General features: G+C 45.2%; 1 protein-coding gene across 2 annotated transcripts in view; it reads right to left on the reverse strand.

Moving 5' to 3' along the window:
• The window catches only part of UBN2 (ubinuclein 2), a 1,320,634-nt gene that overhangs the window by 1,064,756 nt on the left and 229,532 nt on the right, over positions 1 to 26,346 (reverse strand). For both annotated transcript variants that reach the window (XM_069652705.1, XM_069652704.1), the window contains exon 4: positions 15,301 to 15,438. In XM_069652705.1, the coding sequence (XP_069508806.1) occupies positions 15,301 to 15,438 (138 nt within the window). The remainder of the gene's footprint in view (positions 1 to 15,300; positions 15,439 to 26,346) is intronic.

Genomic DNA, 26,346 nt, shown 5'->3' on the forward strand with positions numbered 1-26,346 from the left:
TTTATTTATGAGGGAGGATTGGGTTTCGGGTTTAAAACCTGAATTGCGTAGCCAAACGTGTCGTTTCAGAAGTATTCCCTGAACCAGGGATCGGCCAGCAGTTTCAGCGGCATCTAGGGAGTTCTTAACGATGCCCTGGTTTACAAGTGTTCCCTCTGATATTACAGTTAGCAGACGTGACCGCAGGGGTTCAGGTGCGTCCTCTGCCTCGCTGCGCAGCTTGCTCCACTGTGCATCTGCGTAGCTAGCTAATAGGGAGTTGTTATTAGCAATTCTAGTAGAGAAGGCGGCGGAGGTCGTGATTCTCTTCCCAAGTGCGTACAGCTTCTTGCCTTCTTTGTCAGGTGGTGCTTCACTAGTGGATAGTGGTACCCCTGCTCTTTTCCTTGTGTTGGTAACTACAAGGGAGTCCGGAATAGAGTGTCCTCTGATGTATAAAGGGTCAGAGGATGAAGGGCTGAAGAGCTTTTCTATTCTAGGGTTGACCCCTCTTACTAAAGCTGGATTAGAAAGGGAAGGAGAAATTCTTCTTTTAATAGAAGCCAGGAGTGGAATAGACTGGCTAACAGGGGCTTTTTCTTTAATAACTCTTTCTACAAAGTCTATGTCTGGAAGAGCTTCCCCTGTGTCAAGCTCAAAATGCGCTGCTGCCTTGCGCAATAGTGCATTGAGGGAAGGTTGGTCATCTATGGGAGAGGAGTTCCCAATATGTGAATCCTTGAGAGGAGAAGGGTGAAAGGCATCAGGGTCTGAGTGCACTGATGGGGATTGCCACGGCTGCACTGACGGGGATTGCCAGGACTGCGATGTAGCTGTATCCTCTTCGAAATTAGTGTAAGGATCTTCTTCGAACCCCTCTTCCTCAAGTTCTTCTTCTTGCCCACCCAAACACTCCTCATCTTCCTGAAGGTATTGCTCCTCCTCAGTGAGGTCATATACATCTGTGGAAGGGGGAACCAGCCTAGGAATCTTGACTCTAGGGTCATCCTGGGGCCATTCTCTTTGTCTTTTGTGAGTGGGTGGGTCTTGGTTTCCTAGAAACCTTTCCATTTTCTCCATGCAAGAATGGAGTCTTTCAAGGGTCTCATGGGGTACCCCTGAATAGTCTAGAGGGGGGAAATCTGTGTTTTCACCTTCGAACCGCTTCGAACGCTCCCACAACGTCGATGAGAGGTTACCGTCTCCTTCTGAAAAGCCCTCCGGTAGTTCAGAAGCGTCCTTAGATGAAAGGGGCAGTTCTTGGCTACCTTTGTGCTTTTTCGTCGCGGTATTCGACGTTTGTTTCGTCGTCCGCGCACGTTTGTCTTCGGAGACAATTCTCGCTAGGCTCTCGACAACGAGTTTGTCAGTCGAGGGCTCTGGTGTCGACGTTGTGTGCGTTGCGCATTGTACCTCGACGGCCGCTCTATGGAGCGTTACGTCGGATGTTTTTGGGGTAGCGCCCGTGTTAGATGAAAGCCCAATCGCTGGTCGCGGCTGCGTTTGCGGGTGGGGCTTGAGACCTTTACGGTCTGCGGTAGACGCCGGAGTGCCATGCGTCCCCTTCGGCGCTGATGGATCCTTCGTTCTCGACGAAGAAGAGCCGTGGGTTGTATGTTTAGCCTTATGGGGTTTATGTGCGTCCTTGTCGCCGGGGTGTTCATCCCCATAAGCAGGGCGTGAGCCGAGCCCGTCGGGGCCGGGGACGGACGTCGAGGAGCGGGAACGCTCCTTCTGGGGGTTCATGACTTCCGTAACGGACGTGGAGTTATCGCCCTCCTCGTCACTTTCAGTAACAGCGGGTGAGGAAACTGACTTCGACATCGCGTAGTCCGCCCACCTTTTAACCCTTCGTTCCTTAAGGGTTCTAGGTTTCAAGAGCTTGCAGGCTGCGCAGCTGTCCTCTTTGTGATCGAGGGGCAAGCAACGATTACAGAGCTTGTGCTTATCCTTCCAAGTATATTTGCCCCTGCAGCGTGGGCAGAACTTAAAAGGTGCCCTCTCCATAGCTGAGGCAATAATAGCTGGCGATAACAACCCCAAGGGAAAGAAAGGGGAGAAAGAAAGACATTCTCAAAGAGAAGATAAAAGTTCGAACCCCCACTCTCCCTACTGTATGTTGGCCGCCGAGGCCAGGCCACGTGTTCGGCAGCGCCGAAGGATCTCCTCCGCTCTTCCTCTCCGTCGAAAATCTGTTCGGCGGAGAAACAGCTTCACAGCTAACGTCGAGGGGAGGGATCGTTAATAATATATTAAGTATAACAAAGGACCGAGGTCCGTGGCAAGTATTAGCAATGTCTCTCTAGGAGCTCCGCGAAAGGCGACCAGAAACTGGGCGGAAAAAAACAATCTGAGGGACCTCGACGCGTGAGGGATTGTGGGTACAATGCACGTTACTATAGGGATAGTGTTACAGACACGCCTTGTCGACGTCCCCTTTTCGACTACGAAAAACAAAAAGCAATACTCCGCAGTGACCACTGGATGTCGGACCTATGCACAGCATGTGATTCTAAGCAGATTAACAAACATCAGAAATAAGGCTATCAATTTGCTGGCAGTCCCCTCCAAAGGTCCTACTGTGAGGGGTGGGAGAGGGAGCTGGGAGATGTGATTTCCCCCAGAGGAACAGGAAAGCATATACAGGGGGGAGGGCCTCCTCTACGCTATCTCTACGTCTGGTGGAAACACAAGCAAAAATATTGACGAGGTGGTATGGAACCCCGTCCCAGCTACATCGGTCTCATCCAACCACTTCTAAGATGTGCTGGAGGAATTGTGGTATGCAGGGTACCCTACTTCATACTATATGCGATTTCCCGGCAATACAAGACTTGTGGCTTGAGGTCAGGTCAAAGCTGAAGTAAATTCTGGGGGTGGAGATACCAGGGAACCCCAAGCTCTGTGTCCTGGGTGTCGATGTCTCACTAGAACAGCACTGTATGAGAGCAGACCGTAGGCTGCTGGCACACTTTTTGTTAGCAGCCAAGTTGTCAATTCTCCATCTTTGGAGAAAGATTGTGCCTCCCTCTGATACGCTATGGCTGGACAAAGTGTGGAACATTCTCACAAAGGAAAATCTCACTGCTAATATGGGCAACTCTTCTTCTCTTGACGGCTACTTGATACCTTTCCTGCAATATAATCGAGAGGGTTAGCCCTCCGGTGCCCAACTCGACCAAGAGCCCTCAACCTGGTGGAGCAGCACAAAGATACGCTCTGTACTGTTACTATCTTAGTTGTCATTTTATGAGCTTTGATACCCTGTTGAAATAAATATGATATCCCAATGTACCTCTGAGTGGGTTGGGGGGACAGTTGAGAGGTGGGTGAGGAGGGAATTGAAAGTATAGCATGAGGTTTTACTATTGGATACCGGGTTTCCAGCCCATGTAAAGAATATCAGAAAATCAATACATTCTTACTATAAAAAGGGGGGGAGCGCAAGAATACAACAGATTCAACTGTATGTGACAGAGCATAACCGACTCTGGAAAAAATAGCCAAATTTAATCAAGCAGGAGTTCAGAAATGCCCGAAATATGTTAAAGTGGATGCTGATTTGATGCATATGTTTTGGGCGTGTGTGGAAATTAGCAGGTTCTGGGGGGAGGTTGCACAATTGCTAGAAAAGACGGGAATCACAAGATGCGGAAGCTCCCAAAGCGTGCTTACTGGGGAGGTTTTGAGACCCAAATGGGCCCGCATGTAAACAAACTGAAAGATCTAGCGTATATCCTAGCAAAAAGAAGAATAGCAATGAGCTGAAAAGCGCAATTAAAATCTATGGCAAAAGTGTGGTGGAGAGACTTATTAAAATGGGCTAATGCTGAGACCATGGTATGGCAAGAAATGGCTAATAGAGAGGGTGAACGGGGGGGTGTAGGGGGCGTTGAGTCTTCGAGGTTTCTCGTAGCAGGTCTGGCAGACTCTGCAAGCGAAACACAGGAAGTGGTGGTGGTACCTACACCTGAAGCTACCGCTGTAACGCGGAAGGAAAATAAAGAATGCAAGAAGGAAAAGTGCAATGTAGGCCTAGTTAAGGTGGGAAGAGGGGAAGGGGGTTGTTAGGTTATTTGTGAAGTGTTGGTTGTTTAATTGAAATATGTTACGTGTTTTGTTATTGGTACAATATAAATAAACTATTTTTTTTTTATTTTTTTTAAACAACCATACAAAATAGTGCCGGCCAAAATTCTGCACAAGGGCCGACCTGGGGCTGGGTTCTTGGTTGCAACAAAAGTTTCTGCGGGCCTCCATTTGGAACCTTGGGCAGCGCCAAACGGTTATATGCAGCTGGTCAAGATTAAGAGCTTGTTAAACATTCGCTTTAGTTAATATTTATTGGGAGTCATGCAGCTCTTGTCATCTTGTAATCTTTCAGTTTGTTTACATGCGGGCCCATTTGGGTCTCAAAACCTCCCCAGTAAGCACGCTTTGGGAGCTTCCGCATCTTGTGATTCCCGTCTTTTCTAGCAATTGTGCAACCTCCCCCCAGAACCTGCTAATTTCCACACACGCCCAAAACATATGCATCAGACCTCAAAGCTAATCTAGATCTTGTTATTAGTGAATCATCTATAACACATACTATACTTTTAGGTGACCTGAATCTTCATTGCTTTTCTGACGTCACTTGCATAGAGTACACTACCAAACAAGGATGGCTCACCCTCATGAAACAGCAGAAAACAAATGTACATATACCACTAGCTACCCACCTCTAACACACCGAAAGGTGGCTACTTGTCAGAAATTTACCTCACAGTAGGAATTTCATAAGATATCTCCCACCATAGGCATTTCTTTTAGATTCCATGATGCATTATGGGACATGTAGTATCCGGAATACCATAGAAACTCGGTACACCACTGAACATTTTTCTGCAGGACTTGAAACAAAAATCCCTGCCTTACACATAAAGTGGTAAATATGATTGATTCATATATCAAAATGTAACTATTGTTGGTTCAATATGTTACTTGTTTCAACAAAAATCTAACTAAATTTACGTATTGATTTACAGCCTGAAATCTTAAGACGGACTGGTCTGCCGCCTCAATTAAATTGATTCATGCAATCGCTTTGCCCATCACACCAAAAGAAATCACTTTTAAGGTTAGCAACCTGGCTACTTGTTTTGTATGCACACAAACACCACCATCACCGTTTTTATCATGTTTGAGTAAAACAATTTTTATTTACCTTTTTAGGTCACTACACTGACACATAGGCGCCATGTTGCCAGTGTAACCTGTTTTTTTAACCTATCGCGTCCTGAAGACGGGGCGTTGGACTTTACTGATGAGCTTTAAACTGCAACAGTGCTGTCCTTCTCCCTAGAAACATATTCATATGTTGACGCTATTATACCATGTTGTTGTATAAGTGAAAATGCGATCAAAATACACCATTACTATCATCACGCTAATTGTACATTGCAAATGTTTTGGTGTCTGTTTCTTCCGCCCATTTGTGTTTCTACAAATAACGAACCCTGGAAATAGGTTTATGTTGTTTTACCATGTTGTTTGATATAATTAAAATATGCTAAACACATTTCTTTGTCTATGGTGGGAGATATAATCCTATGAAATTCCTACTGTGAGGTAAATTTCTTTCAAGTAGCCACCTTTCGGTGTGTTAGAGGTGGGTAGCTAGTGGTATATGTACGTTTTTTTCTGCTGTATCTCTCCTCACATACCACAGCCCCCTTAAAAAAGTGAGGAAACCCTTGTGCTCACAACACTTGCTTATCCCTCACCCTCATGAAAGACAGGCAGCTAGTAATGCTTAATGGAGCCTTACCTGGTGATATACCTCCTCAGAGTACCTGGCGGAGGAGGCCATCATCGATTACAAATACACTGACAAAAACATCTTTGCTGCAGTAGAATCTCTTGAAGTCAAGCTGCAAAACTGCAAAACTGCAGTGATCATGGAACATCTCTACTTTACGTAGGAATGGCATTAATCTTCTAAACCTTTCACACACCACTACATCGGATCCACCATCGTATCTGGAGCTAGACATCGCTTTTGTTGGACTCAGAACTCCCTTAAAGACCTAAGTGACTGTCTAGCTACAAATCTGTGTGCCTATATGACATCAACCAAAGGGTGTTATGTCACTGTGTTACACATGTTTAGCGAACATCATTCCATGACTCAAGTACTTCACAAACAAACATTCTTACGACCACGAAGTACAAGATAGAAAAGCAGCCCATCGGTGAGCTAAAAGGAAGATTGCCTTCAAATCCGTCTCTCATTTATGGCCAACTATCTGATCCAATCCAGACCCATCGATGCCTGAAGCAGGGATGCATCCTTACTTCCGATTCCATGGGCTCCACTCAGATTCACTCAAATTAAGCCCACATTTGATCTCATAGCTGCTTTACACGGATGATTTAGTTCTCTCAAAGAACCCTAGAGGCTTACAGACCCTCCCGACTGCCTTGGGATAATATGCTCATGCCAACAAGCTATCGAACTTAAATAAAACAGAGATCTTGCATTGCGGGAAGAGGCATAATGATAAAGACTCCTATAAATGGTCTCTGCACAAAAAAAAACTCTAAGTGGTTCACAAATATCGTCATCTGGGTGTCAATATGAACGACCATACACCTGATCTTCCATATATTATAGAACTCAAAGCCAAAATGAGCATGGCCATTTCACAGGCTCAAATTATAAATGCCAAATACGGCAAAATTCTCCTGCCTACCGGTGCTCACTTTTTACAATCAAAAAGTTGAGCTGACGATTCTATATGGTGCAGAGACTAAAATATGATAGTCTGAATCATTCTGTCCGAAACTCGAAGGAATTGTTTGGAAAATAGTTCTGCAGCTCCCTCTAAGCAACCCAATGTCCATAATCAAATACGAATTAGGATTGTCCTTGTATAGCATGTATGACTGGAAACTGTGTGCCTTGTATAGGAAATGTTTATCAGCAGCCAACTCAGTATCTTTACTATACATGCCATCTGATTATGTGAAATCCTCAAGTCATCAGTTTATACAGTCATGAAAGTCCACAACAAAAAGTATTATGGAAATGGCAAACATTTCAATGGATCTCTTATTGAAAAATCCAACTTGCGCCAAAGAAAAACTATGGCACCAAGACTGGGTCCACACCAGACAAATGTGTCTGCGATACAGAGACTTTGAGATCAATCCTTTTGCCCCGAAGAAATATCGCACCCTAGAACCATATTTGGCAAAATCACCAGGCCCTACCTTCAGGCAAGCCTTTCGAAGCTTTAGGCTTAATCTTTGGCACACGAAGGAAGTTTTGGAAAAGTGGAGACTCGTTGCAAAGTCCGATAACATGTGCAGATTCTGTAAGCAAGTAAGCCAGCCTGACACCCAAAGAAGACATTTACTTACAACATGCCCCTGTTGGACTCTGCACGAGACTTATTTGAAAACTAATTTAAAAATAATTTAAAATCTAACAGATAGATATTCTGGAAAGAATGTTTTTTTACGAGAAGAACAACTGATCGAAGAAATCTGACAATTGCAATTCTATCTTTAACCATAAGTGAAGCCGGATTCTAATTTTGATCTCTACGTTTACCTATATATTGCACTAATCAGAATACACTTTATATGCAATTGTACTTTTTTTTCATTTAATCATGGCAACTCACTGGTTTGACTATTACAGTTTTTCTTCTTTGGTGTATGATTTTATTTTCATTTATTTATGTGGAAGCTTATCTGGTGATTATATCCGTTTTTTTTTTTTTAATTTAACAACTGAAAGGCTGATGCTCTTTTATAGTCATGTTCGATTTTTAGCTTGCTAATATAATCAACCATAAAAAAAATTAAAAAAGAAGAAACGATAGCAACCTCAAGGGGCCTGAAACAGGGCTGTATCTTGGTCCCAATAATTTTCAATTTATACACTGCAGACATGGGTCTAGCCCTGCTTAACTCGAGCGCTATCCCACCAAAACTGGGCGAGCAACAACTCCAAGGGCTTGGTTATGCGGACGATATGGCGATTCTGGACCTGACTCCGGGAGGACTTCAACCAACCCTACGAAGATTAAAGAACTATGCGGATGACAACTCTTTGACAAATAATATCTACAAGATATCCGAGCCCCCTTCTCCCTCTACACAGGGCTGGAGCCCTCTTCGATGCTCATGCTGCAGGAGCAGCTGTCCCACCCTTCCCCCATCCAAGACCTGACCGCTGCAGGACCTGATTGCAACAACAAAGGAAATCTCAGCTGTTTTTCAATACACCCTGCTTGAGGTGAAGCTGAATCCACTTTCATCTTACCCAACTTTAGCCCCCACAATCCCACACACGTGGTAGCTGGCGCTCAGTGTTCGGCTGGTCTTCCCCACACATACCTAAATGGCCGCCGCCGTATTCATTTGATTTTGTTAGCTTGGTTGCTAGACAACCGCCACGAGCGCTGTTATAGGCTCACTCGGCTAACCGGAAGCCGTTAGCCAGGCCCACATGACGAAGGCCCATAAGTGAAAGGCCAACACATGTCTGGACCACAGTGCGAGCCCCCTTTTCCCTCTACAGAGGGCTGGAGCCCTCGTCGGTGCAGGAGCAACTGTCCCCCCCCCCACCATCCAAGACCGACTCGACTGCTGCAGGAGCTGGTCGTAACAAAGGAAATCTCAGCGGTTTTTCAATACAGCCAGCTTGAGGTGAAGCTTAATCTACTTTCATTGTACCCACCTTTAGCCCCCACACGTGCTCCCACACGTGCTAACAGGCACTTAGTGTTTGGCTGGTATTCCCCATGCGTACCTAAAATGGCCACCGCTGTATTAATTTGATTTTGTTAGCTTGGTTGCTAGGCAACCATCATGAACGCTGTTATAGGCTCACCTGGCTAACTGTAAGGCGTTAGCCGGAGCCACACGACGAAGGCCCATAAGAGAAAGGGCCACAACCGTCTGGACCTGTCCCGGCCGAGACGTGGCTGCACAACGCCTCACACAAATCCCCATGATCAGGACGGCACCCGATCCATGCAACACAAGCATTCTTAAGAGAGGGTAAGCACAGTATATAACGCCTACCTCCCTGTTATCAACCTCATACCTAAACTAAACACTTCTCGATGCCCACCAACACTACGAACTACTCAACCGCTACCTATCTCCTTGACGCCCAATAACGTGAGCAAATACTACGCATATCTTTACATGTGCAATCAGCTGTAGTGCCACCAAACATCCAATAAGGTCGCACCCCCTATAACTTGAAAACACGTTGCCTGCTCTATTATGCTTGCAAAGATTGACCCCTTATGCCCAGCATGTTTAATTCTGGCATGAGACTCATAATGCCTTCCCCTGTACACTTCAAAACGATCCCAGAGACCACTATCAATGTTTTCTATGTTAAATATTCTCTCATTGGTCCTCTGTATATTAAATCATTTTGGTTGTTAAATGATAAATGTACAATGTTTGCCCATATTTCATGCGTATGTATGCCCCCAGCAACCCACTGTAATGTCATGTACCAATGCTAGCAGGCCTGGGGATGTATGCAATAGTTAACTAAAAACAGACTGTATCGTAACTGCTGAACTTGTGCTCCTAGTTTTATCCCTCTCGTTTGAATGCCTGTGGACAGTTTTAGATCACTTCTATGCTAGCAACTATGTACGCCAGTATCATTGAGATCGCGGTTAGGCTGCTGCTCATCAACCTTAACGCTAATACCTTTGCACTAGCTGATGTCACCCAGCAACTTAATAAGCCTACCAAATTCCTGCCCTCTTTGAAGCCTACTTCCACTCCAACACCTTCCAGGGCTCTCAAGCCACTGCAAGAACTAAGTGCTTTAAATAGCCACCTTAACTCAGATACCCACCCACCAGGAGAAACGCTGGGCATACTATCCACTATCCCAGTGACCCAGAATGACACCCCTAAACTGAATTCCAACCTCCCAGGTTTCTAATGCAGTCAGAAACATCAGACTTGGCTCAAGATTAGGTAAAACATATACACCAACTAATAGTCAACCTCCTATAAACTGCCAACCTCAGGGTCTGAAGAAAGTCACCTCAAAAACTCAAAGCTCATAATAGAGCAAGAAGTAAGTCTAATACACCCAACTCTTACCACCCAAATAACACTCCTACGCTAATCAAAGGGGCACTGATCAATGCTAGATCTTTGGTAGCTCAAGCAGCAGAAACTGTTGACTTGATTATTGATAAGAAACTGGATTTCTTAGCAATAACAGAACTGTCTGCATGCAGCGGCAGGACCCTCGCTCCCAATTGCTACCCAGGAAAATATATGGTCCTTAGATCCGACAGAGAATCTTCTAGAGGTGGTGGAATTACCTTTATCGCCAAATCCATTGGGACTTCGAATGTCCATTCACTCTCCCGTCACATTGTACGACCAACTCTCGTACTATAATGGCCCACTTGATATATAGACCACCAGGACCTAGCGGTGCTTTTGAAGAAATGATCACTTCACTATCCAGCAATACCAAGCCATCCTTGGCAAATCCTCATCTTGGATATTTCAATCTTTGCTTTAACGACCCCAATGACCTACATGCCTCAGCTCTTTCAAATTCCAGAACTGAACTAGGCCTGACGCAAAGAGCTCTTCAACCTACACATGAAAAAGGAAGAACCCTAGATGGGGTAGCCAACCTTAATTGTGAGACAACTATAACCTCCAATGAACCATACCCATGGACTGACCATCTTTTGCTGACCTTTACCATCCAAGATTGTGCGCTAATAAAAATAACCTTAGAGCTCCACCTATTCCTACCAGAAACAAGCAGAAAAAAAAAACATTACAGTGGACAAACTAAGGCCTCTCCTCCAACCTATACCAAATCCCATGCCTGCTTCTTCTGATCCATCTGCGTTAGTGGAACTATACAACACTATCACCCAAGCCTTAGACAAAAATCGCACCTTTAAAATTGTGTAAAGGTAAACACAGAGCCCACTCCAACACATGGTTTACGCCCAATATTAAAGCCCTGTGAAACGAAAAAAGGAAATGGGAAGCCACCTGGAAGAATAACCAAACACCAGCCAACAAAGATAACCTACTTAAAATCACAGGCAAATACAAACTAGAAATACTTCAAAACAAACGTGACATCTATAATGATAGGATCAACAAAGCCAGCTCTAGCACTAGAGAACTCTGTTATTCCAAGAGAATTGGTATCTCCTATCCCTCCACCAGACAACTGTAATAAGAACAAAACCTGGTGCACCAAGATCCAAAACACACTAACCAACAAAATCCCTCTTCTCCAAAATAAAATAGCAGCAAAAAATCCTCCACACAAACACCCAGACAAACTTTCCCAACCACCCTAAACCTACACAACGATTTAAATTTACCCAAATGGCCACCCTAGAAGTGGAAAACATCATAGCCTCGCACAAACCTTCCAGATGTCAGGGAGATAACCTGCCAGGCTTCCATAATTAAAGAAGCTGCGAGTGACCAGGCCCCCTTTCATCACCACTCTAATCAATTCATCATTCAGCACATGTACTGTCCCCACCAACTTGAAGAACTCATGGGTACGTCCCCTCCTGAAGAAACCATACTTGGACCCAAGTTTCCCCACTAACTCCTGACCGATTACAACAGTGCCCTTTTTACTGAAGATCATTGATAAAGCAGCCTACATCCAGATACAATCATACTAATAGACTAATAACCTACTAAGACTCCAACAATCAGGCTTCAGACCCCAACATGGCACTGAAACAGACTTGAATGACCTGAAGAACCAGATCGACAACCTGCAGGACAAAGGGAAACCTGCCCTTTTACTCCTACTAGATTTGTGAGCCGCCTTTGATCTGGTTGATCATGGAGTGCTTTGTAAACACTTGTCTACAGCGGCCCACTACTCCACAGAAGCTACAGCATGGATCAAATCTTTCTCGAATAATAGATCCATGAGAGTCTTCTCACCTTCATCAGCAGCTGACCCTATACCTATAACAAGTGCAGTACTGCAGGGATCCTGTGTATCGCCTACGATGTACAATGTGTTTACCAAACCACTCTTTGTTAAACCCATGACTTCGACTTTCTGGGTGTCGCCTGCACCAATTATGGAGATGACACCCAGATCCTCATACCTTTGACTGGCGATTACGACTGACTTGGCACTGGTTAACAAAATCTACCTCATCATTCAGGCCTGGATGGCCTCACATGATCTGTGTCTGAATGATGAGAAGACCGAACTACTTATTCTAGGTGCACCGGCCATTCTGAAGAAACTTTGCAACCACAACCTCTCATTTAACACTACAGTATTGACATCAAGGTGGCTAAAGAGATAAAAACCTTGGGTTTCTACCTAAACTCCTATTTAAGCTTGCACAGAGTTAATGCTACGGCATCTACAACAGCTTACACTTGCAAGTTGATCCACGCATGTAAACCATTTCCGTCTACAGAAAGTTGCATTACTTTGGCCAGGGCGCTAAAACTTTTAAAAACGGATTATTGTAATGCACTTTACTTCGGTGCCAACAAATACATTACCAATAAACTCCAAATCCTTCAGAACAATGCACTTAGAACAGCATTAGGCATCCCTAAAAAACAACACATCAGTTGCCAGACAAATAACTGGCTCTCCATCAAGGAAAGAATACAACATAAAACAGTGCCCATGACCCATACATGTCTCAACAACTTAGCCCCTCAATACTTGACAAACATATATCAGAAATATCTCCACACGACCTACAAGAACTTCTTATTCCTTCTGTCTAAGAGTCCCCAGATTCAAACTGAAAAAAATCAGGCGGCAGCAGCATACCCGTCATGACTGCTCAACTCTGGAACTCCTTACCTACAACCTTAACACGGACCAATCCTTACAACTTTAGGAAAAATGCTAAACTTTTGCTCACCTCCAAAGACCTACAATCCTAATACTCAGATTGTAGGACCTTGTAAACAGAACCTTCTTGTATCTTTGTAAATGATTGTATGTATCTATTCTTTGACTCATTATGTAACATTGTTTATTGACTTCTAAGTAATGTATGTAATGTAACCAAGAAAATGAAAACTCCTAGTAATGCGCCCAGATAACTGGGTTTGGAGCGCTTTATAAATAAACAATCAAGACAAAGGTCATGATTTTCCAGCCCCCAAGGGAAAGGCATGTACCCAAATTCACCTGGGAGATAGAAGGGGGCAAACTGGAAGTGGTCACTATCTATAAATATCTGGGAATCCATCTAGACCACAGATTGACCAGTTTGCTCAGCTACATTATGTGAAACTAAATAGTTATGCAATCAGGAGAATTTGCGCATTCGCACAGAAAGGAGGAGGCTACTCCATAGGCTCCATCCTCCACCTTTAACAATCAAAGGTATTACAGATTACATATGGACTCGAATCGTGGGCTGTAATTAAGATCGGGGAACTGGCTAAATTGGAATGCTGCCTGCTAAAAAGTCTACTGCGTTTACCCAGGCGTACCTCTTAAAATGTTACTGCTGGAAATCAATTTATTCTCGGTGGAACAAAGACTGGCCCTGGGATGCCTTTTTGCCTACTGGAAAATAATTAATGCCCCAGCAGGTTGATTATTAAACCTAATTTGGGAGGCTTATTTACCACGGGATGCTAAGATGCAAAGGAGCACTAGGGAAGTGGAGGGTGAGTGGCACCTGATCCTGAGAGCATTGAGGGTTTGCCGGCTGTGTGGAGAAGGCGAAATAAAGACAACCAAACATCTGCTATGTCATTGTGCTGCATTAGCTTGGCTGAGAAGGGAAGTAGTCCTAGCTATTGGCTGGGAAACAGTTCCATCCGAAAAAGGACAATGGAACAGATTCATGATGGGGAATGATCATGCATGCATAGTGTTCTTCTGTGTATTATGGAGGAAAATTGGAAAAATACTTGACATCTTAATATAAGGTGGGAGCTGCTTGAGTAAATGGACATACATATTTTAGCTGGGACCTAACATTTGGGTATCCTTTTAATTAAAATGATTAACTGTGTTTGAGTTTTGCGTGAAAAGTTGAATAAACAAAATTTAAAAATTTAAAAAGTTCAAATGAATAAATACAAGCATTTTTTACCTTTCTTGTATGGTCAATCCGTTGAGCGTCCAGTTCTTGCGTTTGTTACCTGTACTTCACAACAAAACCCTGATCTTCTAGGTGACAACCTAACTGCTTGTCGAGTGAAGACTTTCATTAAAACCTCTGCCGGTTCACCAATGCTGGCTTTGCATGCAAAACCCTACATCAGTAGGGGTTCTGAAAAACCTAACATGCACTTGTCAAACAACGGCAACATGACAGAGGCTAAACTATTAATTCCACTCCTAATTGCACAAACACGCTCTCTAGCGTACCTAAAAGGAAATGTTGCAAACTTAAATAAATCTTAAACTTGTGAAAGCGTACGGAGATCCTTGCTCAACTGAGAAGAAAAATTAACTGATTTTACTATTAAACAGCATGATTACATAACGGGGGGGCATGGCTGCATTAAAGTGACAGTACCATTGGGGATTTAAAATGATATGCACACTTTTCATTTTGTAAGGAATGATGGGTAGGCTTAATAGAGCACTATCCATTTTTTTTACTGGCAGCTTCACTGAATTTCTTTGAGTGGGAAACCAAAGCTAGATGGGAAGAAGTTACATTGAAAAGCATCCTCTTTATTTGTGAAAAAGTGTTTCTAGATGCCACACCCAGGGAGGGTGTTCATGGTCTATGAAGTTGCTACCTTTAAAGACAACATTTCGAACTGTAGCTTCTCAAATAATTATCCATCTCCTTAAACACAGCCCACCCCCTGCTTAGTGTAACTCTGCTGTGGCCAGCCCCAGGACATTCAGACATGGTGAAAGGCGCTATAAAAATGAAACAATTCATGAATTTATGAGTGAAGTTAATAAAGATGCCACTCTGGAGAAGCTCATAGCAAAACACCCAACAAACATGCAGTATAGGGAAAATCAATTCACAGCGTTAAACTCCCAAGGCCTATTCTAAACACACACAGTTAGCACTCAATGAAGTTAAGCACATGAGTCCATGAAATGAGCAACCCCACAGATCTTCATTAAGGAATTGGACTGATGCAAGCAGTAAATGGTGAGGTGCTCCTCGGGAGTAGGGGCTGTAGAACATTCAAGCACATGATCTTATACAGTTCTTCTGCTAAATCCATAAAGAAAAAATCTAAATTAGTCAATTTCGTGCATACTGACAATAGATGAAATGTAACGCCATCGACATGCTATGATAAACTTACTTTGGAAGGTCTGTGTTTCTTGTTTCCTGCGAAATCCTCATCTTCTGAATCAGAAGTCTGACGGAACTGTAGAGTCCCTGTGTTAATGTAAAATCCACCATGCTTTGTTGTCAGGGAGGCTGGGACCAACTCATCATACTGGAGGTGTGGCACAAAGCAGGGTAAAGTGTCAGTGTCTCACAAAAATCATGTTAATTTTACAACTAATCATTATTGACAACATGCTCATTTCGACTATTGGTACATAATCGAGCACAGTCTGCAATAGGATTATTTGTAGCCATAATAATAATATAACAATTTAATTGCATTCAAAAGGCTCTTACCTGAAACCTTGGCATCCATTATGTATGTAAAAACACGTTACTTACTGTAACTCATGTTCTCCAGCATAGGTATCTTTCATGGATTCACATGCTCATGAATATTCCCAGTCTTCTGGCTGGGAATCCTCTAATATTAAAGAAGTTTAGCTTTAAAGCTCAAATATCTGCTAGTCACTTATATAGCCTATTGCTTTTACTTTGGGTCCTACTACCCCAGCCAATGGCACCAGGCCTCCTTAGCTCCACCCGTGGAGGACATCTTCAGTTTTGGAAGCACACGTAATGTGGCAGGATTTCTACATTCCCAGAAGAGTCAGAGGGGTTGGAGGGAGGGTCTTGTGAATCCATGAAAAATACCCATGCTGGACAACAGGAGTTTCAATTAAGTAACTTGTTTCTCCTTGTGAGAAACCAAAGGGTGTCTTCACCTACTAGTCCCCAGGGATCTCTCTCAGGTGGCCAGGGCACAACCATCAACCTTTGGATCCAGACCCTGGGGGTGGACCAGTGCGGAAGGATCACTCGGGTGAGGGGTCTTATTTATTTATTTGGATTTATAAAGCACCCAGCGGCCCGGGGGCATCGTGGCGCTGTTACAGAATATTCACTTGAGGCATGTTATGGCATTTGTTACAAACCCCGGTCTTGGGTGTGGTGGGAGTAGATGATGAAGATATAGTCGAGGAAAAATCTGATGCGCCATTCGTAACACGAAGCGGTTGCGTCAGAAAAACAGGACCGAGTTAGTGGGCGCTGCTCGAGTCCTTTATACAGCGGATGACGACGACCTCCCTCGAGGGACTTCAACTTCGCAGCCTCGATCACAGCACCCTCTGTTGAAAAAATAATTCTGAAGCAGCAGAGCTGGATACGAATATCATAAGATGAGGAATACGTAAGATGAGGAATACGTGGGAGGACACAATCCATTCGAAGAACAAGTTACTTACCAACTGTAGCATTCTTTCGATTGGATGTTCCTCCCACATAGTCTTCATTTTAGATATATCCTTACCTTCAGCTTTGCTGCTTCGGAAAGGTTTTCTCTCTCCACCAGATGGCGCTCCATTCGAGGCTGCAGCGTCGACGTCCCTCGTCGGCATCCGTCGAGCGCCGACGTCATCCGCTGTATAAATGCCTTGAGCACGGCCGTTGGCCTCAGTTCTATTTTTTCATATATTGTAGCCAATGGATTAATGGCGTGTCTCTTTTGGCCCAAGACTTAAAAGCATTTAGAGTGTAAATCACGTAAACTGTACTGTGGGGTAGGCTGGGAGGGTCGATGAGGAATACGTGGGAGGAACATCCAATCGAAAGAACGTTACAGTTGGTAAGTAACTTGTTCTTCGAATGGATTGTGTCCTCCCACGTATTCCTCATCTTAGATAGACTCCCAAAGCAGTTTTGTATTGGAGGTGGGAGTACAGAAATGTTAGTCATGTACAGAATGAAGTACTGATTTAGTGAACAGACCTCTGTGAAGAAGTCAAATCTAGAGCATAATGTTTTATAAAAGTGTGCATGGATGACCATGCGGCTGCTGCGCAAATATCTTGCACAGGGACACCCCTTTTAAGTGCTGCTGAAGTTCCCATGCACCTGGTTGAATGAGCCCTCAGCCCATCTGGAGGATCTTTCCCAGCCAATCTAGAATATTGTTATAGCCAAATGTATCCATCTAGATAATGTTTGCTTAGTCACGGCTAGTCCCAATTTGCAGCCAGTGTATCCCACAAAAAGTTGGTCACACTGACGTAAGTTTTGCCAATCTTGAAATAGAGCTCATCTGGGATCTAATCTACGTAGCCGTTCCTCTTCCTTACTTGCATGGGGAGGAGGGTAGAAAGTAAGCAGTGTTATTATTTGTGACAGGTGAAAATCGGAGACAATTTTTGGCAAGAAAGAGGGTTTTACTCGAAGGACCACTTTATCTTTATAAAAGATGGTGTGAGGAGGCCTGCTAGAAAGTACCTGCAACTCACTTACCCTGCGGGCTGATGTAATTGCCACAAGTAGTATTGTTTTTAAAGTAAGGAGCCTTAACGGAGAAGAATGTAAAGGCTCAAATGAAACGAATGTGAGGAACTTTAGTACCAAGTTTAAGTCCCACATAGGAACTTGAAAAGGTATTGGAGGAAACACATTTAGACCTTTTAAGAATTGAGTTATCAAAAGGTATCTTAAAGTAAGATTCTTCCTCTGAGGAGTGCTTAAAAATGGATAGCGCTGCTAAATAACCTTTTATCGTGCCAACCTGGAGCCCCAAATTAGCCAAGTGTAACAGAAAAGATAATATTGTGGGAATATTACACTGAAACGGGTCCACATTCTTATCTCTGAACCAGTTACTGAACTTGTTCCAACACCACCGATACAGAGATTTAGTTGCTGGCCTTCTGGCTGAAAGCAAGATCTCCATGACGTCATCCGGAAGGTCCCAATCCTTGTATCTCAACCTCTCAGAAGCAATGCATGAAGGTTGAGTGTGTTGACCTCTGAATGGAGAACACGACCTTCCTCTTGCGAGAGAAGATCCTCTCTTTTTGGAAGACGTATTGGAGGGCAGATGGACATGTCCAGAAGGTCTGGGTACCACGTTCTCCTAGCCCAATCCGGGGCAATTAGGATTATGGGTTCCCTGAACTTTCTCAACCTCCTGATTACCTGAGGGATCACAGGGACTGGAGGAAACGCATACAGAAGTGGAACTCCCATTCCACTACGAACGCGTCCCCTGGAGCTCCTCGTGGGGGAAATTTCCTTGAGCAGTACAGTTTGCACTTCCTGTTGACACTGGTTGCAAACAGATCCCACTTTCGGCGAAGATCTCTTGAAGGGCTTCCTGCGCTATTTCCCACTCGTGGGAAACTGTGCTCTGCCTGCTCAGAGCGTCCGCCGCTGTGTTTTGCTCTCGGGCTAGATGAACTGCCGACAGAGATCCCTTCTTGTATTGCCCAGAACCAGAGCTGCATTGCTTCTCTGCACAGTGGTAGTGACCCTACTCCTCTTGTTGAGGTAGTACATGGCCTCCGTGTTGTCCGTCATTATCAGGACCTTCATGCCCCGTACAGAGGGCAGGAAGGCCTTCAGCGCTAGTCTGATGGCCCTCGCCTCCAATAGGTTTATGTGTAGTTTGGACTCCGATGGAGACCAACGACCACCGATTGTCAACTCGTTGGTGTGAGCTACCCCCCCTGTGAGTGAGGAGTCTGTCACTACTGTTATCTCTGGCCATGGTTGCCAAAAAGATTCTCCCTTGTGCTCTGTAAATCCACCATTGTAGATCATGTGCTACTCTGGCTGGAGCTGGCAACAGATCTGACATTTCTCCTGAAAATTGGGACCATTGAGTCCTGAGGGCCCATTGAAGGGATCTCATCCTCAATCTGGCACCAGAAAAATGCAGGATGCCATAAGGCCAAGCAACCTGAGAAAATCGAAGGCCGGTAGATACTAAGCATTCTGGAATTTTATTACCATCTGCAGAATGTGGGGAGCTCGCTCTTTGGGGGGCGAGGCTTTGCCCGAACAAGTATCCAGGACTGCTCCAATAAACTGGAGTTTCTGAGATGATAACATGTTTGACTTTTTTTAATTCTGAGAAAATCCTAGTTTGTGAGTGAAGTGGCAAGTTTTGGACAGATGTTCCTGGGCTTGTTCCCTGATCAACCAATCGTCCAGGTAGGGGTAGACGTGAATCCCCACTCTCCTGAGACTCGCTGCCACCACCGCCATCAACTTGGTGAAAACTCTTGGGGCAGAGGTCAACCCGAATGGCAGAACTCAAACTGATAGTGAGAATTGCCAATCGCAAACCTCAGGTACTTTCTGTGCTTGAGATGGATTGGCACATGAAAGTAAGCATCCTGAAGGCCCAATGATAATAACCAGTCTTGGAGTTGGAGGGCCTGAAGGATCTGAGAAAGTGTGGCCATCTTGAACTTGTCCTTCCTGAGGAACTTGTTCAAGTCCAAGATGGGTCTCAGTCCTCCGTCCTTCTTTGGTATGAGGAAATATGTGGAATACCAACCCTTGTTCCTCTCCGCTACAGGTACATGTTCTATTGCACCTTTCTGTAGCAGAGTTAAGACTTCCTGCAACAGGAGCAGATCTGGATGTTTGACAGAGTTGTATCCCGGCGGGTGATTCTGAGGTTTCTTTTGAAAAGGAAGGCAGTAACCTTGGGATTCTTTTGTTTCCAGTGCCCAAGCATCTGAAGTAATGCCCCGCCATTCTTTCAGATGCTGTGAGATCCTGCCTCCCACTGGGGTCTTGTGGGTCAAAACCTCAGAGTGGTTTTGCGGCAGCAGCGGCTGAAGGGACAGATGCTGCTGCTGGGGCAGATCTAGCACCTTTTCCTCGCCCTAGAGGAAATTTCTTTTCCCCTCTCCGACTGGCCTGTCCCCTTCCTTTCCCAAATGAGGAATAAAATCAAAAGGGATGACCCTTCCAGGAAGATGAGCCTGTGTAGGGGCGTTTTTGAGGTCGACGTATAGCGACACTGAGTGATTTTGCCGCCGCTTTGGAGGTCTGCAGCTTCTCCAAACTTTCATCCGCCTTGCTGCCAAACAACCTCAAGCCGTCAAATGGCATATTAAGAAGCCTGGATTGCACATCTCGTGCAAAACCTGACTTTCTTAGCCACGCAAATCTGTGTAGCACCGTACTAGACGCCATGGACCTACTGATACTGTTAGCTGTGTCCAAACCTGATTGAAGGCATTCCCCCGAAGCCTCCTTTCCATCCCTTACTATGGATAGGAACCCTTCACGTTCCTCACCTTCCCGGATGTGTTCAGCTGCCGCTCGCATGCAGTCCCACAGGGTATATGTAAATCTTGCAAGGGTGCAAGTTATATTTATGGATTTTAAAGCCATGCTCCCTGATGTAGAAATCTTTCTGGACCATGAATCAACCTTTTTATCATCCCTATCAGGGGGAATTGTAGGGTATGCAGCATTTCTAGTAGAGGTAACTGCTTGAACTACCAGACTTTCAGGAGATGGGCATTTACTTAAGTATTCTGGATCCGAGGGACAGGGTCTATATTTTGACACATACTTATTTACTGCCGGAATAGTTTCAGGGTTTTCCCATACAGTGTTAAGCTTCCTTTGTAAGGCTACATGAAAAGTTTGGGGTCTTACTGAGGTCCTCCTGAAAGGATGTCAGTCATGTCATCATCCTGATAGACAGGTGAATTTCTACTCCAACCCACAAATTCAGTTACCCTGTTCATCAATTTTCAATAACCTGCATCAGCATGTTCAGCTGGGTCAGGCTTTTCAAATTCATATTCTGGAGATGTATCCAGACCACTTCCTGACTGCAAACACTCAAGTCTTGCATCTTAGATTGAGGGGAAATTAACTCCCCAGGGACTTGTTTTGTACCAAATTTAACACCAGCAGGTGAAACCTCTTCTGCTGATGAATCTCCTTCATATATGGAGGACATGGTTCTAAATAAATCATGTCTGCTTTCTGGATGAAACACCTTTTCAGGTGGCATAGACTTTAACATTGGTGTCCATTTTGTCACTGGAATGGACGAAGACGTCGACAAAAGCGTAGATGGCGTTGATGTTGTAGCCATTACTTTTGATATTGTCGAGGTAATTTTTTACACCTTCGAAGGAATCGTCGACCCCGTCGAAGGAGTTGTCGTGACCATCGACACTGTCGAAGGAGCCTTCGACACCGTCGACTGTGCACTCGACGTAACCTTTTTAGGTTGGGTCATCGACACCTTGTGCTCGACCGCCTTTGATAGAGGCTTCGAGGACGTTTTAAACAAGCACTTTGATGACATATGAGAGTCTGACGCCATTTTCTTGAGTTCTACCTCCGATTTATGCACTGGTAGGCTTTTTCTATGAGGTGTCTGGGAAGATTCCCTGGACGACACCCTTGACGATTTTTTGTCGGATTTTCTCGTCTTAGATCTTCCCCCGTCACTTTTTTTGTGAGCAGGGGCATGGTCTTCATTAGACCTTTTTTTTAGGTGGTCTGGCCCACATTCTCAAAATGTTTTAACATAGATGCTCTGAAAGCTTCCCACTTTCTTGGGGAGTCATGTTATGACTTCCTCAGACGACGTCTAGGAAGAGGGAGACCGGTGTCGTCTTTTCTTTGCCTTTTTAGAGGAAGAAGAAGAGGGCTTCCTGGATCTACTCCTCGACCTAGATTTTTTATGACGTTTTGCTGAAGACTCAGCCGAGTCTTTTCTCCCTCTCGAAGAAAACTGAGGATTCCTCCCCCACCGCCAGTTTACCTCTTTGTTGTTTTAAGGCCTTATGGGTCATCGACTGACAGGAAACGCACTCATCTATACGGTGGTCGGAACCGAGGCACAAGAGGCAATTCCGATGGGGATCAGTTAGCGACTTCTTTCTCCCACATTTCTGGCATTTCTTGAATCCAATCTTCGGTGTGGAAGAATTAGATAAAAACAACATTTTCATACGAACTGAAGTGCCGTTTTATCGATCCGAAGAGAAGCTAACGGAAAAACGGAACTGAGGCCAACGGGCACGCTCGAGGCATTTATACAGCAGATGACGTCAGAGCTCTACGGATGCCGACGAGGGACGTCGACGCCGCAGCCTCGAGTGGAGCGCCCTCTGGTGGAGAGAGAAAAAATGTCCAAAGCAGCAAAGCTGAAAGTAAGGAACTATCCGGAGGGAAGTGGCCTGGGGCACAGATTAGAGGGTGGGTAGGAAACCAGTGCACAATCAGTTTTAGGCAGGAAGTCCAGTGCACAATCAGTTTTAGACATAAAGTGAGCAGGGGAAAAGCAAGAAGCACATGGAAAGGTTTTGAGGTGCTTCCAGACCCCAAGATGGTTCGCCTCAAGTTCCAGGGAGGCAGAGAGCCTGGTCCAGAGGGTGGCCCCAGCAGAAGACATACATCTACCACAAACTGCGTGCGTGCAGAAGCAACTGACCCTGGAGGATTAGGAGGTGTATGAGGGAAGAGCTCGAGCAGGAAGATATTTAGGACGTGCGAGTGGAAGGTATTGAGGTCCCACGGACCAGAAGGCCTTGTGCATAATGCACAGGGTTTTCATTGTATTCATCACAGCCACTGGGAGCTATTGCAGACATTTTAGTCCAGTAGAGATACCACCCCTGGCCTTCAGACCAAGGACAATTTGCACAGTCCTCTTATGGATGAGTTGCTGAGGGCAGAGAGTAGAAGCTGGCAGATTTAAAGAAAGTCTGTGGAAATAGTGCAGCGTACAAAGAACCACAGCCGTGCACACACTGACCTTTTGGGAACTGCCTTTAGGTTGGTAAAACACATTCAGTGGTGGCTTTGGTGCCATATTTTTACGATTTATGTAGAACATGGGTTAGTGGGGAACCCAATTCGTAGCATTGTCGGTTGGAAAGAAGAGAGTTCCTGTTTCGCTAATACACTGTATGATCTGGGTAAATGGAAACGTTGCAAGCAGATACCATTGAAGTGCCACTTCATGGTAGGAGATGGGAGAAAAACCAGTATGCTTTTCAAAAACATAATGGACGCTTAGTGGCAGATATCGTGCGCAGAGGCACTTCTAACGGAGTTGTAAACATACTGCCAACAAAGAAATCTTCATACCTTTATTTTGTGGTGATGGGTGCTCATATGGTTGAATGTGCATGCACAAATCCTGCAATGTTTCACTGAACTTTCCACTGGAGATGCTTTCGAATAACATCACACTTGCAGGCTGAATTTGTAACAGTACATATGACGTCTTGTGGAGAACTGACAGTGTTAGATGCGGACGTCTTGGATGGCATTGGTGGATGCGTGTGTGACTACTTAACAATACCCAAAGAGGGCGTGGTGGGAAGAGGATAGTGGAAAAGGAAGGAGGACTGTTCGTGGTTTACTGGGGCATGCTACTTTGGGAAGCGCACGTGCCACATTCTGCACTTCTCACCATGCTGGCCAATGGAAATGGCACTGTGGGGATTATCCACTCAGGTACTGGAGGGTGTGGGTCACAGGAAGGGGTGGTAATACTGATATCCATTACTGTGCATAATGACGCTGGCTGACATGGAGAAACGCATTGTGTTCACCTTGGGCCGATGCCTTTGTGATAGATCTGCACAAGTATGCCCAGCAAAGACACTTTAATGGCAATTTTGGTTTGGAAGCAGTGGACGCATTGTGGTGCGCTGTGGACCTCAGTTTAGCCAATATGCATGCACTGCAGAGAACTGGACAGTTCCGCTACTGTGCATGTTGTCGTCATGAACAGTCCTTTGCTGATCAGTTTACATAGCTGGGGACGGCCATAGCGTAACATCAGTCCAGTTGACAGCAGATGATCGAGCCTTCGTCCCGCTCGATTTTAGCGTTCAAGCTCTTCTTTGTCCCTGTACCTATGACATCAAGGTAGTTTGATATTTTAAATAACGCACAGCTTCGGATGTCAGCTCATGTGCAGAAGATTTGGGCATGAACCAGAAGCGTAGCCGGCATTGTGTAACAAGTGGGGCCTGAAGCTAATGTAGTTGGGCCCACTGCAGTGACATTACCATCTGTAAATGCCCACACAGCGCGGCTGAGTGGGCATTTTCATATTTTGGGTAATCCTTGCCTGTTCAGGCCCTAGTCCATCTACGCTTCTGAAATCATCAGCCTGCGGGACTGGGATTTAAAAGGGGCAGTGTTTCCCCAATCGCATCCTTATCCCCAGGGGAAGTTCCTCTCCATGAGATCCTCCCGCATGTTACCACCTGTAGGGGGACTAATGGGTAGCAGCCTCACCTCCCCTGTCTGATGGAAAGGGGGTCTGACCTGGGGATAAGTGATGATATCTGAAAGATCGTCACACTTTCTAGCTATTTTGTGTGACCCCCAACTCCTTATGTGTTGCTTCCAGTTCCCTTATTTCCCTCTCCAGCTCCCTTTATTTCCCTCTCCCGCACCTCCCTCAGCTCCTTTGCTAGACCTATTAAAAAGTGTCGGACATGGGCATTGAAACCATCCGATCACTCTGACTGTTTTCTGGCCACCTTTTGTACTCAAACTTGACAATCTGTTTCTAGCAGGTTTCTAATTCCTATATCTCTAAGGAGGTATTAGTCTAGCTTCCATCTCTCCTTACCAAGCCTCTCTTTCTCCCTTTCACTCTATGCAAATCGGGGCATGGTCTGAGAACAACTGCTCCTATTCTGGCATTCTGCAATGCTTTCACCACTTTGTGTGACACCAAATAAGGTCAATTCTCGAGTAAGTTCTATGCACATGTGCGTAAAACATACAGTCTATTTCTTGGGGGTGAAGGTACGTCTAGGCATTGAGAATACCCAGCTACTCAATTCTGGACTTCAATGAGTCAGACATAGCTCCCATATTGTGCCCTCGCCCACCCCCAGATCTATCCTTCAATGGGTGGCACACAACATTGAAGTCACCAGCAATCAACCATTCTACTTCCCTAAAAACTCTGCATATCCCTATGGAATTTTCGGATAGTTTTCCTGACCTTGGTTAGGTGCATACACCGAAGCTATTGTGTACATCACGCCTCCCAGCTTCCACACATCTACCCACTACATCCTTTACTACATCGCTCTCTCCTAGTTTTACTGACTTGTGCATCAGGATTGCAACTACTGCCTGCTTTGTCGGGGCACGTGCATGATACTGCACTGGGAACTCCCTGTTCAGTAATCCCCTAGTATCTTCCCTTTTCAGATGAGTCTCCTGCAGGCAGATTATCTGTGCCTCCTGCTGACGGAGTGGCCTCAGAACTCTCATCCTCTTTTGTAGGGTATTCAGTTCTCTAACGTTCAGAGATTCCAGCCTAATCTTTGTCCTTTAGTATTGTTGACCCTTCCTCAGCCCTATCCTGCAGGTTCCCCTCCACCCATTGCTCTTGCCCAAGTATTGCATATCCTTGAGCATAAGCAGTTCATCCCCTTTTGCAAGACCTGCCCCACCCGGTTTTGATGCGTATAGTCCTTGGAACCTCATCCAGGTACTTCACATGTCCCCACCTACGCGGATCCCTGTCAGCTAAGGCTCTCTCCCCGTCCACCTCCCACCCCTTATTCTCCCCAGCTCCGTCCTCCTTCATCCCAGCCCCCTTTCACATTTAGTCTCGCCAGCTTCTCCACCCCCTTCCCACTCTCCTCCACCCCCACCTCTGCTACCCATTTCTCAGCGGTCCTTCAGTCTGCCTTTCATTGCCCAACAGGAAGTGACCTCTTTGTGGTCATCCCGGCTGCCTGCACTTCTTCCAGAGATGGCTTGGGATTCCTCATGCCTAGCAGTTTCATCCCCTCCTCAACAGAGGAGATCATTCTCTCTTGGTTGTCCACCCGCAGTTGAAATCTGGTTGGATATAGTCATCAATATCTTAGCCTTCTTTTAATCAGTTTGTCAGTGACAACTTTGAATGCGCTCCTTTTAGAGAATGTCACTTGTGCGAGATCACAGAGCAGTACTTCAATTCCTCTGAAGATAATCTTGCCTTTCGGCATCACCGCTCCCATTACCTTTGCTTGGTCCCTGGAGTTGTGCACCTTGAACAGTATGACTAGGGCGAGATCCCGGGTTGTTTCTCCTCCTTCTTACCATATGCACGGAACCCCCATTGCAGACCAGTTCGTGGAGAGGGCAGGAGCCCCATCCAGCCGTTCCCTCCGGCTGCAGACACGCTGCTATTTCCCTCAGCGCTGCCGGAGCATCAAGCAGCTGATGCCCTTATTGA

This window comes from Ambystoma mexicanum, chromosome 3p (genome assembly GCF_040938575.1).
Source record: "Ambystoma mexicanum isolate Mex_15411 chromosome 3p, UKY_AmexF1_1, whole genome shotgun sequence".
Lineage (NCBI taxonomy): Eukaryota > Metazoa > Chordata > Amphibia > Caudata > Ambystomatidae > Ambystoma > Ambystoma mexicanum.